Source organism: Notolabrus celidotus, chromosome 5 (assembly GCF_009762535.1).
Source record: "Notolabrus celidotus isolate fNotCel1 chromosome 5, fNotCel1.pri, whole genome shotgun sequence".
NCBI lineage: Eukaryota > Metazoa > Chordata > Actinopteri > Labriformes > Labridae > Notolabrus > Notolabrus celidotus.
Window position 1 is genome coordinate 11,076,831 of NC_048276.1, and position 16,391 is coordinate 11,093,221.

Genomic DNA, 16,391 nt, shown 5'->3' on the forward strand with positions numbered 1-16,391 from the left:
TGTGTTTGCTGTGAGCACCAGCTGGAGGCAGAGGGGGGACTTGGTTTCCTCCCGCTATGCCAGCTGGTGCACCTGTTCTAAATAAGGTTAATTGGTTGATTGGTTCAGAACAGGTTAAAGCACAGCCGGTTGTGATCACATTATGTTTTTTGGGGTATATTTGGTATATGTGTGCTGAAGTTTGTAAGTTTTAAACTTTCTGGGGGGTGAAAACCACATTTACTTCTCAAGATGTTACTTTCGCTTGTGTTTGTCTAGATCTCCATTTTGTCAGGTTGTATTTGTTTTCTGTGCATATAAAGTCGAAATTTACTGTGCACAGCAGAACAAGTACAGGCAACACTTTCATTTCCGTGTAGAGGAATTCATTATCTAAATGTATGACAGGTAACTCAGTGGTTCTGAAAGCTGGGGTTGGGACCAAGCGGCATCCTCCGGTCTCAAACAATGAAGTTATAAACTGCAGTACATCAGGAATCTGCTTGAGGCTGGCTGCAGAAACACCGGAAACCACATACCCAATTCAAAAAATACAATCTTTGCAGTATTAATAAACATGTTTACAGCCTGGTTCAAAAACGGTTTGGCTACAGTAGATTCTTTCTCTATCAGCACACACTGTACGGGGGGTGAATTTTTTTCTAACACAACGGATCAGAAGATATTAAGATTCGAGTTTTTGCCCAAATAAGGACATGACTGACTTGACTCCTGGATGGGAACCCATAGCTGTTGGCTAGGAGGCTCAAACTCCGCCTCTTTACGTCACAGTCCGCATTTCCAATATGGCTGCCGCCGTCGATTCGCTTCAAAACAGCATTCAGGAACAGATGGGTGACTTCACGGATACTATGTCCGTATTTTATACAGTCTATGGTTGGGACCCCCTGTGGGGTCATCGGACAGTAATAGAGACAAGATGCTTTCCAAAAAGATTAAAATAAAAACTGTAAAAGATTTGAAATTGCATACTTTATCCATGATTGTAAAAGTACACACAAAAGTAGTCAAATTAGTAGTTCAATTGTATTATAACTTATTAAGTAAGCTGTTGTGTTCTTTTGTGTTTCTACTGTCTATGTAAAGGCCTATAACTGTGTGTGCAGTGAGCAGTGTTTTACCACCTCAAGAGACAGCGGGGGTCACCAGTCTCACAGGCTGAAAAGTTTGGGAGCTCCTGATGTAACTGACTGGATTTGGCACTGCAATGTAAAAGTGTAACTTATAAAGTGAGTGACTTTGTTATGATGCAGCAGAGTCCTCTTACTGACAGTATACAGTCTAAATTCAGCCAAATCCATCAATCTGTTTATGTAAATCAGACAAAATGCAAAGGTGACCTTTCCGCTGGAATGATGTATGTAAATTTAAGCATATGCACAACAAATTGCCAATGTCAACAAGAATTTATCAGCTGAATTTATAGCACCACATTCGACATCAACACTGTCTTAGATGAAGTCCAGAGGTTGGTGGAATAATTGGAAATAGATAAGGATTATTATAATGGGACTTCAAGCAGAGTATTATGTCTTTTTGAAGCGTCCAGATAATCCTGCTCGGGCCACACATGGTAATCCACAACAGACTCATGATAAGCCACATTAAGAAAAAAAAGATTAGAGAGAAAAATGCTGATTTCATTTACTGTTGAAGAAAATCTTTATCGCTCTGCTACATCTTTCCCCACCTGTCTGACAAACTGTCTGACAAACTGCAGAGACAACAGCAGCTGATGAAACGTTTTCACTGCAAGATATAGTTAGCAAAGCAGCTGGAGGCAAATGTATCAATTTCAGATTATTATATTGTTCAGCCAATATTCCATGTCCAATTGTATGTGTTCGGCAACTTAATAGATAGCTTATAGAGCCATGAAATGACTAGAAGGGAGAACTGAATTATAATAAGCCACCAGGCAAATTGCCAATCTTTTTTTTTTTTTTTGCAAACAGTATATTTCCCAACTGCTCATTTGAAGATTTATGTTAAAAAGACAGACATGCAATCCTCTTTTGCTAATCCAGATGCTTCATGCTTCATCTCTTTGTATCCTCGTAGTTTTCCCCATCAGTCTTACCTGGAGGGTACCGCTCAATAACGGGATGGCTGTCCACCTGGAGTGTGGCATTGCCGCCGCTGCGTGTGAAGCGTACGACATGGTACTTGCCATCGTTTACTATGACAGCAGGCTCATCGATGGTGATGTCATCTGTCCCCACGTTGAAGATGACACCGATCTTTCCTTGATCCTGCAGGTGAAAAAACAAAAATGAATATGAAACACTGAAATAACCTCACGCGCAATATTGACTAAAATGTGTGGCGCTGTGGAGTTTCTATATACTTTAGGGGGATGTCTAGCAAGAGTCCTTGTTCAAGCAGCACGAGAATATCTTTAGTGACACAGACAGTATGTTTGGTTCTTTCTTTAGGGTTCAGTGCCATTCTCCCTCAGCAGCCAGCTCAGGTTTCTCGATGTGGATCACTCTTGACAGAATCCTGCCGCTTCTCTTTTGGTTGACCAACTTCTCTCCTTGTCAGCCTCTCTCTGCTCCTGCCAACCTTCCTCAAAGATCAAAGCTGCTTCAGGAGCCAGCCTTTGGGTGGCTCTGATAAGAAACACTGCCAAGTCACTGTGTGGGGTCTCTCTTGTTCCTGTCTCGCCTTTGTAAACTCTCTGCCTTGCACTCTTTGTTAAATGCAGCACAAGGTCAGAGTGCTGTAGTACTTTTTAAGAAACAGCACACGACTCTGCAGGAGGACACAGAACACACTTCACTCTGCTGACTACTTACTAACGTCTGGATTACAATAATCTTTACAACTACAATTCAAATACAAAATGCTGCAGTGTAGAAGCTCCATCAACAATTATATGACAAAAAATCAGTAAACATGCATTGAGTGCCTGCTGTACAGCACGTTTCACATAAGTAAAACCCCACAGCATGATATTTATGTTACAGGCTGTCTGTGAACTGTGTGCTAACATAGAGTCCATGGTTTTTGTTTACTTTTATTTATTCACTTTTCTCCACTTCAGCAGCTGCTTGCACAATATCCCACCTCCAACCCAAGAGAGGAAGGGAACGGTGAAATAGGCCAGTTTTGTGTTTTTATTGAAATGAAATCTTGACGACAGCCAGACCTGCATGGCACACCATGTGCACATTATTTACTGACCCAGACATGATGTAAATATCTTCCACTGGGCCTTACATTAGATTTTTTGGCTGTGCTGCCAGAACTGACTTCCACCGCTCATTCCTTGACATGTGCCATTTAATATAACTGAATGTTCCCTTCCTCTCATACCTCTCATATTGCATTACTCACTGAAAGAGCTGAATGTCAAGTATGTAGACGGAAATAGTCCTTTTCTCGCCTTGATGGTGGCTGCTATTGTGCGATGTAAAACCTGTCTCTGAGCTTTGCTCTCTCCCCATAATCATATGTAAAATCCTTCTAGAAACCTTTTCAGTTTGACATAATTATTCATGCTGACACAGTTGGTGTTTAATACAGAAGTTTAATGTCCTCACAGACCTTGAACATCTCATTAATAATATCATTTTAAGCTTGAAAATGAACTTTCATTATATTTCATTATTAAAGGAGCTCTGTCTTCTGACACAGCCATCCTTACCATACCTTTCCTGAACCCAGGAGGAGGCAGCTCTGTGCCACTGATTTATGACACATGAACTACAGCTGGATAATCAGATTCTCACCAGCCAAACCTGATGAAACCCCTTCATGACAAACGTGTACTCACTCACACTTAATCACTATGAAGCTGTGAGTTAATTAAGGACAGCGTGGCTCTGGGTTAGTCAGTGTAAGTAGGTTATAGGATCCTGTTATAAGAGAACGCCCAAGTCACATTATATTATTCAGAGGGAATGTTCAGAAATCAAATACTCACCTTCTCTTAATATGTACGCATTTATATTTCTTACACTGCATATGCAGCTCCTTGCATAAACACCTTCACCTTACTTAAACTTTTCCACATTTCACAGGGTGACAGCCAGGGCGTTGTATATTAACAAGCAAGAAACCAAAAGAAAGACATCAATTATAATTGCTTGCATCTGCTCTTAGTTTAAGGTGTAATATTACAGCACTCAAAGCTGTGTATGAAAGTGTGAATACCATACACATTTCACCCTAATTCACTTTAAAATTATGGAAAATGTGTTGGTCTCCTGAACACTACTCCAGAAAAAAATGTTTTTATTTGCAGTTGCACAAAGACAACATGAGTAAAGGTTCAGCTAGGTTAATACTTATGTAAGACACTGTAAAAGGAATCTTTCATTTCACTTTGCCAAAGCAACAAACCGATGACAACTCATCAGCCAACCGAAAGGTATTGCAGCCTTAGGTTGATTTCAGCCCTGTGTTGTTCCCTTGAAAACAATTAAAATCTCCAGGGCCAGAAAAGTCCGCCCGGGGCTTCATCCAGCTTCAACTAAAGTGTTGCTTCTATTTTGCCAACTCAGTCTTACAGCCTGATTACAAAACAGCCCCAGAGCACCTCCTGACAGCTGCTAAAGCAACACCACTGCAGCCTGGCCTTTCCAGTTTATGCTACTCTTCTCTTTTGCAAGCAGCTATCTAGCGCCCATGTGTTGAGGTACAAAGCTAGTCAGGTGTATCCATATGAAAAGCCACTGAGTCTGCCACCAAGCTGTTTTGACATCAGCTCTGACAGAGAGAGCATTTCCTCTGAGCATTGCCTCTCTCCAAAGCAGCTTTCACGGAGGGAGCTCAAACCTCCTCTGAGCTGCAGCCTCCACTAATTCATATTAGACGAACAGGACTCTGTGTTGTACGGATAGGATGGTTTAAGGATGCATCTTTGATAAGAAAAGACAAAAACCAAAAAGGACTATAGCACTGACCGTTCTTCTGTGATATTATAGGATTGAATTTTAGACAAAGAGTGGAGGGATAATTTTTGACGAGTATATCTGTCTGTCACAGGTTACTGCCAGCGAGCTTTCTCCATTTTGGACCCGTTTTCTGGACTCTTTCCTGGATTGGTTTCCTCATGAGCAGGTGGGAGTTTGCATCAACACTGCAGGGAATTCAGAGACTTCCTTTCTTTTCTTCTCCCACAGGAATAAGAAAGTGCTTCATCATCATACTCTACACCGGGATCGGTGCGTCTGGCCATCATGAAAGAAACCTCGTAAATAAAAACAATTGCAAAGCACTTTTTCAATCCTAGGGGTGAAACCATCCTTCATTTCATTCTTTTTTAAAGGAGATGGCTAGATGGAAACGAAGGATCATTATAAATAATAAATCTTCAAACTGCTCCATGCGCCATCATGTAAGCTGTTTTCTAATTCCTTTGAACTGTTTCACATTTCCCAAATGATCAAAGGCACCTATTTTCCTCTTCTATCTGAACATTTCTTCTTGTTATTGTACAATGTATTTTAGCTGTGGGCACAAACTGCACTTGCAAAATGAAAAAAAAATGAGACATTTTTTATTTATTTAAAGTATTTAGGAACCACGGCACACAGCTTCAGAACATGTAGTTAATGTATTCACAATAAATCTGAACTGAGGAATCTGTTACATGTGGAGCACATATACAGACTCCAACTGAGACCGTAGTTGGCGCTCAGCCTGAAAGTGCTCTCCTGTTTAATACACATCCATAAGTCCTGTGTGAAGAATTTCAAATCCTACAAAGAATTAGGAGGACGATTTATTAGGAGAGCTTTTCCTACTCAGAATATACATTTGGGAGCCAAATTGCTGAATCCTTTGGCTAATAGGAACACTATCAGAAATGCATGAGAAATGGATGAAGTGGAGTAACACAAGTCCAGGCCGAACCTCATCTAGTCTCTGTACGACCTTATAATTTATCTTCCTGTAGCTGGAGCTCTGCTGTGTAGTATTGCTACTTTAACATTTCCAATTGCCACCATTTGTTTTATCTTTTAGACACTCATTAAAACAACCAATTTGTAAGCAGCTCTGACCTCTCTAATGTGCTCTCTGGTGGATATGAGGATGGTTTCAGCAAAGTGGTCTTTGAAGCTTGTGTATGTACAGTCATAGCTAATAAGGTGACCATAAACAGCAATCTTCTGGAAAAGTAAGTAATGTGTATTTGTTGAATATGGAGTTGGCTAGGATTATGTTTCACCAACAATGGAGCATTCAAATCACACACAATAGCATGCTACATTAGTTGCTAGGAAACCATCATGAATGTTATACTGTATGTGAAGTATTTATACCAGACACCCTTATATATTGCCGTGCTTAAGCTGGCTTTGTAAGGAGGATCCCTTAGAGAATTCAACTGTTTCTTGAGTTGGTTCATCGTAAAGGAAGGGTAACTTTGATTTGGTTTTCTACATTGATACCATTATCAATTCCACTGTTGATGCTTTCTATCATTTAGTGGGAAGAGAGGATGACAATACATCTTCCTTTTTAAGTTATATTTTTTGGGCATTTTCACCTTTAATGGGGGGAAGACATGCAGCAAATGGTCAGGGCTGGGAGTAGAACCCAAGACTGCTGCGACGAGGCGCAGAGCCTCGATATAAAGGGGACACGTGCTTAGTCCGCTAGGCCAACGGGCGCTCCACCAATACATTTTTAACAGTTCTACTGGTATTGCTGTTGATGACGTTAAAAAAACATTTGCCTGATAGTCATTTTACTGACTCGACCTGGAACACATTGTACTATATCCTTATGTCGCCTCCTTAAGTTAGCTACCAAGCGCTTATCCTGCTAATATCAAGCGGGAACCTCCGGTCTAAAATTATGAGTCCAATGCGGAAGTGCTAAAAACTGCTGTTCATCGAGGATCAGCTTGAGGCTGGCTCCGGAAGTACCAGAAACCACATACACACCAATTCAAAAAGACGATCTTTACAGCAGAAATAAATATGTTTACAGCCTGGTACAAAAGACGAGTGTAGTCTGGATAGCTCATTTCTTGATCGGCACACTGTGTACAGGGGTGAATTTTTTTCTAACGCGGCAATTTCGAAGATATTTAGATTATATGTCTTCAAATAAGAGGCACAGCTGACTTGATTGACAGGCGGGAACACTGTAGCTGTTTGCTAGGAGGCTCAAAGCCCGCCTCTTTACGTCACAATCGCTCGACAGCAGCAACATGGCTGCCATCGCTGATTGGCCTCAAAACAGTGCTTCAGAAACAGATGGGTGACGTCCCGGATACTACGTCCATATTATGTCCAATGCTGGACATAACCAAACTTCGTCTGAGCTAGTGTGAGGTAAAGAGGCGGGCCTTTAGCCTTTTCGCTAACAGCTACAGGGAGCTCGCCTGTCAATCAAATCAGGCATTACCTTATTGTGGCAAAACTCGTAAGTTTCATATATCTTAAAAAATCTTTTTACAAAAAAAAAATGCACCCCTGTACCGTGTGTGCCATTAGAGAAATTAGCTATTCAGACCCGAACCATTATTTGAACCAGACTGTAAACGTGTTTATTATTGGTGCAAAGATCGTCTTTTTTGAATGGGTGTGTATGTAGATTACGGTATTTCTGCAGCCAGCCTCAGGTGGACGCTCATTAAACTGCAGTTTTTAATGTTTACGCATGGGCTTCAGATTTTAAAACCAGAGGTTGATGCTTAGTTCTCCCCCTTGCAAGAAATTATTTAGTAACATGAATTCAGTTGGCTTCCTCCATCTATTTTGCTTGGTTAATGTGTAGCCAAAATTCAGACCTCTTTGCATGTTCAGCCATCATCACAAGCAACAGGCCATCAGAATTATCTCTGTGTGGTTTAACACCTGTTGGCTGATAATTTAATTTGATTCACAAGCTTTATTAGGCGACTGATGTATGTTTGTGTATCAGTGATTTAAGTCATATGATGTGACTCCACCCAAGAATTATTGTTACATCATGGAACTCATGAGACTTGATAGCAGAATCAATAACCTCAAACTTATTGGTTTGGGAGTTTTAGGTTTCAGCTGTGTGGAACTGGGCCTTAATAGAACCAGGTTTTGATCCCCATCCTTATTCATCACACCGCAGTGTTGACAAAAATCAGTTTGACTTACAAGGCAGACTAAGGAAGTGCATTCTGTTCAAAACCACCTCATCCCTGGAGCACATAAAACTCATATTATTTGTTTCCTAAACTATTTCCAACCCTCCCTTGTGGCCAAGTGTTATTTAAAACAGTGTATTGCTGCTTCCTCTGTCTGTCTTCACACAGTTTATACTGTCTCCTTTTCTTCAACGGGCACACAGAGACAGAAACAGAATGTGATGAAATGTGGAATTAATAACATACATAAATACATTTACAGGAAACGACAACTTGGGTCTCCACAAAGCAGGACGGTGTTATAGTATGAGGCTTAGTTAGACAAACCAAAAAAGACAACCTCAACACCCCTCTGCACTCTTTTTCATTCCCCTCCGCTGAGCAGTAATAAGGTGTCAAAGTAAGCAATCTGTCAGGGTGCAGGGACTTGGCAGATGCAGGAGAAAAAAATCTTTTCAGCTGGCTTTGCACGCAGGCAGAAGTCTTTGCATTTACTAGCAACAGTCCAAGGCTGGCAAGGTCAGTTTCACACTTTTAAAACTGGAAATACAATTTAAAGGAGTCAGTTGGAGAAATATTCAGGGGATTTGAGCTTTCGGACCATGCATGTTTGAAAACTGATGAAGCACAGCAAGAGTCTCTCTTGCAAATATATACAAATTAATCGTATTTATGTTCAAGACATTTTTGGGGGAACCTCGTTTCAAAGCTATTTCACTACCTCAGCTTGCCTCTGTGAAGGTCATCACTGCCAAAAATACACCAGCAGGTGAACACAGTGGACTGAATATTAGTAAGTACTAAGATATGTAATAGTTTAGGCTAGATGACAATAAATAATGAGTACATTAATGTGGCACCATCTTTGGTTTAATGATTCACTTTCATTCTTAAAAAAGGAATCTGAGCCTTCATACGCTAAGCAGCAAGCATTGAGCTGTAAAAATAATGAGGAGGATGATATTAAATACAGTCAGTGATCTGGTGAGATATGTTTCAAATACATTTGGATGAATTACTTTGTCCTACATAACAAGCTTTTATTAGTTTTGACATTGTAGAGCATGTTGTAAAAATATGCCCCATAGAAGACCTCAGAAACCAGAAAAATGTATCCATTGTTAAAAATAAAATAAAAGAACCCTTCTAAATACACCAAGATAAGTCACTTCAGAGGACAGTATTTGTGATGTTTGTAATTATTATTTCTTATAATTTCATAATTGTTATTTTTCTTTGTGTGGTTACAACAGAGCGTCTGCTAATGAGGGTATATCTCCAGTTGTGATTTTTGCCCTGAGCCTTGACAACAGGTGTGATTTTAATTATTACACCACTCGCAGACGTCTGACAGATCTCCCCTCTGGTCTTCATCATGGCACATCTGTCCTGTGGCTACATGCTAAAAAGGCTGATTTCCCTCCAGAACAGACAGTCACTGGCAGCTGCTGCTGAGGAGTTACTTGGTTCCACCAGCAGACACATGTGTTTGTCACTATAAACACATCTCTCAGTCTTCTAAGCGCCTTATTGTTATCTCATTCTTTGGGTCATAAATCATTTGCTTGTATTTGGTCTCAACATTTGGACTCTGACGCTGTTAATCAGCAGATTACACGAGATGTGACAAACTGCATCTGGTGTTTTTGTGCCAAGTTAGAATTAATGTTCAAACTTGAAATTAAAAGTAGAGCAAAAGGGTTCATTATTATATTTTTCTTTCATTTTCTTTCATCAAGACTGGAGCATCAGGGATCTACCATCACCCCTTTTTATTCTAACAAAGAAAGATATAAAAACTTTATCCATCCCTTGAGTTCAGTTTCAGGGATGCAACATTTACATGATTGCTGCTGGAAATGTTTGCACGACACTAATTTCCCTTCCCCATGGCACTTTTTCCTTTTAAAAACAAAGTTTCACTTTTAGTTACGACTGCTTACAACACTGAAAAAAGCTCAGTCTTTAATGTTTCCATCTGATTACCTCAGTAAATATGTGGACAATGTGAGACGATGATCACAAAGTTTGTTATCTTCTGTTTGCATATACAGCGTGGACTCATTTTCACTGCTCCAGTTAGCTGCAAACTTCACATTGTCCTGATTTTTATGAGATCTAAGGACTTTTTTTTGACGCTGCATTTATGATCACAAAAATGTTTCTGCAGAGAATGATATGCACTCCTCAAAACATTATTATTATTAACTTTTTTGCATGCAAGCAACTTTCTGACAATATCTCAGAGAAACTAAAATCAAGAAAAAAACAAATCACTCTGCATTATTATTCTACCCCTTATTTTTACCCAGCTTTCTTCCTGATTTTCCAGCTGTTTATGATGCTTGACTCTGATTGGTCAAAATCCCTTGACAACCCCTTGACTATGGTTGTTAACTAGGGATGGGCATTTTAAGCCAAAATACTATTTGATAATCATTGGCATCTATTTGATGATTATTCAGATAATCAGATAATTCAGCCCATAGACTGTATAAGATACAACTCAACTCCTCCTCTGTTTTTCATTCCCTGCACACATGTGTGCTAACAAGGAGCTTAGGAGGGAGGCATGCTAGTTGTAGGCTGTCTTAATAAACACAAAGTTCGGTTTTACTCCCCACGTCTGCAGATTTGAAGATCTATTGGATGATTTTTATTTGTCATGGAAAAGTGCTAGCGCTAGTTAGCATAGCTACATAGCTACATGTCATAGCTGTAGCTGTGTACCAAGACACACGTCTACATACTGACAAATAAAACAACAAGAAACACAAAATCTGTGACCAATCCTTCAGAAAGGTCCTGCTGCAGGTGCCTCTCCATCAGGATCAGATTCTGGATCAAATTCAGAGGGTTGAAGAAACGCGGGTCTGAGAGCAGCCATGTATATTCAGCCAACATGTAAACATTAGATCAACGTGCTGGAGAGCCGAGGCCACATCCACTTCCTGAGGGGGCGTGGTCAGAGAGAAAACCGACCGTTCTGAGGAGGGCTGAAGAAGAGGGCTTTTCAGGCATGCCAAAATCTGATTTCAAAGTGTTTTTTTGAGCATAAACTTTTAAGACATGTTTTGGGGACCTATTAGACCAATATATTTTGATGAAAAAAGTGTGATATGTCACCTTTAATATGGGGAACTGTCCAGAACTGCTCTGTTTGGCGCTAAACAAATAAAGATTGATTGATAGTTTTGATTAGCATGCTAATCCGGCAGGCTAAACAACACAGACATTCACATACTGGATCCTGTCAAGCAATTCTAGCAATGAGCGGGGCAGATGTGAGTAACTTTGAGATACCAATTGCTACAAAGAAACTCAAACCATGATCATTTTTGATCATAAGATAATCTTTGGCCAAGTTTTTTGCCAACTTGTTTGTATTTTAAGTTAGCAGCTGGGTAATAAGCAGGATAATGTATGGTTAGCATAGACTGCTTCGCGTCGGGGTCTTGTCTCACCCTTTCAGAATCCTATTTCCCATGACTACCTGATAACCATATATTATCCCTCACTTATTACACGAACACTCAGTTTGTTTATATCAAAGTTGCTTGTAATTAAACCAGGCAAAGAATACTATTAAAAATGTTAAATTACATGAATAACTAACTGGATATTTAACCTCTTTTACACATCTTAGTGATGTGACACTGCATCAATCTTCCCGTGTTTTGTGACATTTATACTCAAAGCCCCAAACTCGTAATCCCATCCTTACTATGTGCAACTGAAGGTAGTCTCCGAGCCCATGGGTGCTCTCCACTCGCACCAGGATGGCGTCCTTCTGCTGGCTGCTGAAGCCCACAGCTAACCGGTCCGCTCGGGTGCTCGGCCGCTCGTTGGGGGCCCAGGTGAAGGTGATGAGAGCGCCGCCTTTCCCGAAGATATACGTGGTCCCAGCTGGACAAAGTCAAAGAGGGAGACACGGTGAGATCAACATTCATAGGAGAAGCTTTATAGAGATGTAAAGAGGTTGAAAAAATATTATTGATAACAGTTTGATCTAAAAGACATTCATCCTGATGATTTCTTTTCACGTTTGTTTGCTCATCAATCCACAGTGAGTCGGATTCCCTCCACCCCTGCTGCTCTGCACACAAACCATCATTTTTCAAAATAACACAGCAGAAGAGAGAAGCGTAAACCAGGAAGGAAGGAGAAAAGATTCATTAAGGAGCTCTGAACTCTTAAATCACACTTAATAACCTAATTTACAAAGTATGATGAAGCTTTGCGTTCTGGGATGCAAACTAATGGCATCAGATGAGCGTTAATGTCGCATCTTTTATATTTGTGACCCTCAATCTCTATGAATGCCGAGGCATAACTTTAACTCTTGCTGATTCTGCAGGAAATGGCGGTACACATAATCCAGAATGGGCCAACAGATTAAATCTACAGCTCTGGGTATGTATGGTGTTCCATTTATTTATCTCATTATTTAAGAATTTCATATTTACCATTGAAAAAAAAGAAAATCACACCACAACCGTTCTTTTCAGGTTAATCAGCACCGACTGTTTCAGAATGCAGATCTGTTTGAGGTTGGAGAACAAAATCAAGAGAAGGCACTTAGTGAACCATAAAAAAAAAAAATTAATTTACTGCAATTATCATTGGCCTCATCTCCTCACCTGATTGACTTCATTTCCAAGTCAAACATCATTTACAGTAATTGCAGCGCTTAAAAAAGCTATTTTGAAAGACACTTTAAATTTATTGAGGGTGGTTGGACTTGTTTACATGTTTTGACCCTGCATGTTTGTTGCTATTCATACTTTCAGATGTTTGTCTGGGTAATTTAATTTTAGTTTCCATGATTACAAACCTTCAGATTCACCCAAACACCTGCTTTTAAAGAGGACATGCATGTTCGCTTTCACTGCCCGGCACCCTCATAGATAAAATATGGAAAGACTAATGATTAATGTGGAGTGTCTTTTTTGTAAAGACAGAGATTAAAGTCAATTCATCCACCTGTTTGTACAGAATCTTGCAGGTGCAGGGCAAAGCAGTGGTGTCTCCTTAAACTTGAATCATGTCGGTTATTCATGTGCACTCAGAAAGAGGCCTGTCTCCTTGAGATGAATGAGGCACATTTTCTTTAATTAATCATTTTAAATCTTGTTGGAATTTCTCAGATACCTCAGAAACTCCACAGTCTGGTGTTAAAATCCATTTTCTTTTTAATCAGACACCTTTTTTCCTGATATGATTTATACCTAACCTCTCAGACACCTCAGGTTGTTGATTCAAACTATAATTTAATTTGTATTAGAATAACAACAGCTGAGTATTTACATCACGTTCCGATATTAATACAAACAATATTTCTCAGGTCTCAAAACAATATGTCGCAAAAGATGTGCAGTCCATCTGATGCAGGAAACACAACTACTTTTCAATAGTGCACCTCAAAAAATTGTTCATCTGGACTTGCTGTAACACCTGAAACCTAAGTGTTGTTTGCCCAACCAATATTTTTCAAGCTGGAACCTCTTAATCTAAACACAGAGAACACTCAAGACCGAATTGCGGCCTCAATTTGAACCGTGTATGAAGACTTGAGCACTCCTCTCCTGGGTGTAATGGGCACTCAACACAGAGGTTTTCTTATTGACAGGAACTATCTGCTGCTTGGATGCTTTCATAACATTAAACACTCCAAAGACTCGACAACACCTTGTAGTGACTTTGAATTTAATTAACAAGGAAGGTTCATTGACAGTGTTTGTTTCCAGCCACATTATTTCTTACTGAGGTAATCCTAATTAATGTCTGGGATTTGCAGGCAAATGTGAGCCGGTGACATTAGTTACATCAAGGAGTCTCAATGAGTGGTTTTATAGGTTTCTTGTTAATGTTATCAGGACTGGGTCTCTTAGTCTGCAGTTGTTTCTGCTGGATAAGTTCACTTGTCTTTCCCTCTAGAATACTTTTTACTCATACTTTCACAAGATATGAAATGGATTTATCTTAAAATGTAATAACTTTTTATGTGAAATAATAATACAAAGGATGACACATCATAAACCTGTGTAAAACGTCATAAAATCCCAGCACCTTTTCAAAAACAACAGCTTTTCTTAATAATATATGTTTTATGGAGTACCAGGATATCACCCAACCACAAACAATCTCAACAAAAATCAAGCATCCAGCCTCACAGACTTGGTATTTGTTGAAAGGCCATAATGCTCCATTTCATTATACCACACAGCCCTTCATGATATCTGGCTCTGTTTGTTCTCCTGAAACCAAACAGACAAGCAGGCAGGCCATGATGTGGTCAATCACATTATTTTGAGAGTCAATTTTCCACTGAGTCTCATTTGAAATGTAGTCTTGATTTTAAGATATACACAGGAGACTTAAAAGCTTCTGAACAGGATGCCTGTAACTTATTTATAGGTCATTACAGAGATTTCATTGGACAGTGTAATGAGAATTCAGAATTACTGCTCTTCTGTTGTGTGACCTCGGAAACCTTTCACATCACAGTGAGATCCCCACCAAAGGTAAAGGCTGGAAAATTAGTGAAATAAAATGTTACAAAGAAAACATCACCCTTAAAGAGCAGCTACTGCCTACATTAACCAGGAGCTCACTGCACAGCCGTTTACAGGAGAGCCATAAAAATCGAGCGTCTCTCACTCTGTTCCTCTGCAGAGCATGATGTTGTCAGAAGATAATTCTCACTCCAGACAAACAAACAGGTTAGAGAGTGATAGAGGGAAAGAGGATTGCCCACTAATCAACCACGGATGGTGTAGTTCTATCAGGGCGATAAAAGAAATTTAAAAAAACAGATGTTGTTGGTATAAATCCCCTCCAGGTGTTATTGTGACTTAGTGATCACATTAAAGGGACAGATGTGAGGTCACACTGACACTGACCTTTGACTTTTGAAAGTCTCATATGTTCATCTAAGAATCTTAGGCTTTGTTCACACTGTAAGGCTTAATGCTTAATTCTGATTTTTTTGCTCAGAGATGATTTTTTGTTTGCCTGTTCACATTACCATCTATAATGTGACCTGTATCCGATTCCAGTGTGAACTGTTTGCGGCTCCGAACTGCCCCGCATGCGCAAAAGAACAGTAACAATGACGTCACATGCAGCTGTTTGACAAACGTAAACATGGAGGAAGTCAGCATTTTTGCCTTTGTTACAACGTTTTTGTGCAGTGAGAGCCAGAGAATGAATGACCAGGTGAAGAGGAGGTCAAGTATAAAGAAAAAGAGAGCCAAATTGCTTGTTTCAGCTTTTTGCGGAGCTGTGGCCACAAATATGATTGAAAGGTCTACGTTGATGTGGACATGGAGTCAGGAGTGGTGGGTCTGCGACGTTAATAGTTTTACAGAGACAGAGTTTATTCAAAACTTCAAGATATCGTGGGCAACTTTCAATAACATCTGTTGGCTGCTCTCCCCAAGACTCCTTCGGCAGGACACTCAATTGACTTGCTCCATCGTTGCTATCCTCCATTTTTGCAAGGCTACCGCTGCTCAGAATTGTGACGTGTGTCGCTATAAAGTGGCGTAAAAGTATCAAATGCTCATTATATACGCCTTGGCCGTTCACACTGAGGTTGCATTGAAAAATATCTGATCTGTATCTGATTTAGGACCACATATGGAAGTGGTCTAAATCTGGTTTAAAAAAAATCTGATTTGGGCCAGATTTGAGTGTTCACACTGCCTCTAAAAAATCTGACCTGGTCACTTGACCCCCCCCAAAAAATCAGATTTTAGCCACTTTTGCCTGCAGTGTGAACACAGTCTTAGTTGAGGTTTGGCCTTCATTTTAAGCTGATTGAAAGAGGTTTCTGATATATGGTGGTCCCAATCATGAAATGGATGGACAAGCCTTTCAGACATGCAGACCGTAGTATGGTTAACCCAAGCTGCAGTTGTCAGTTATGGGGCGTTCACACCATACACGAATAAAATCACTTGCCTGAATGAATTACATATAAAGTCAACGTAAAGACGCGAATAGACGCGAGTTCTGGTTGGGCAGCACAAATGATGCGACACGTGTGAATTATACACAAATAAATTCACGAGAGTTGAAAAATCTGAACAGCCAATCAGTGTGCAGATCCTCTGTTGACCTATCATGTGGAGTACGGACAGGTGGAGACTCATTCATCTGGAATATATAAGACAAATTGATTATACCCCTGTGTGGCCTCCATAAACTTTGTGACACTACCTCTTTTTATGGGACCAGGAATAAACAGGAGCTCAATATGAGGAAAGCGAGTGAGGAGGTTGAATTATTTGGTAAATTGTGAAAA

At 39.9% G+C, this 16,391-nt stretch overlaps 1 protein-coding gene across 1 annotated transcript in view; it reads right to left on the reverse strand.

Moving 5' to 3' along the window:
• Positions 1-16,391, reverse strand: part of nrxn2a (neurexin 2a) — a 149,187-nt gene that overhangs the window by 8,861 nt on the left and 123,935 nt on the right. The window contains exons 17-18 of the mRNA XM_034683753.1: positions 11,808-11,989; positions 2,081-2,252 (exon numbers count right to left, since the gene is read on the reverse strand). Of these exons, the coding sequence (XP_034539644.1) occupies positions 2,081-2,252; positions 11,808-11,989 (354 nt within the window). The remainder of the gene's footprint in view (positions 1-2,080; positions 2,253-11,807; positions 11,990-16,391) is intronic.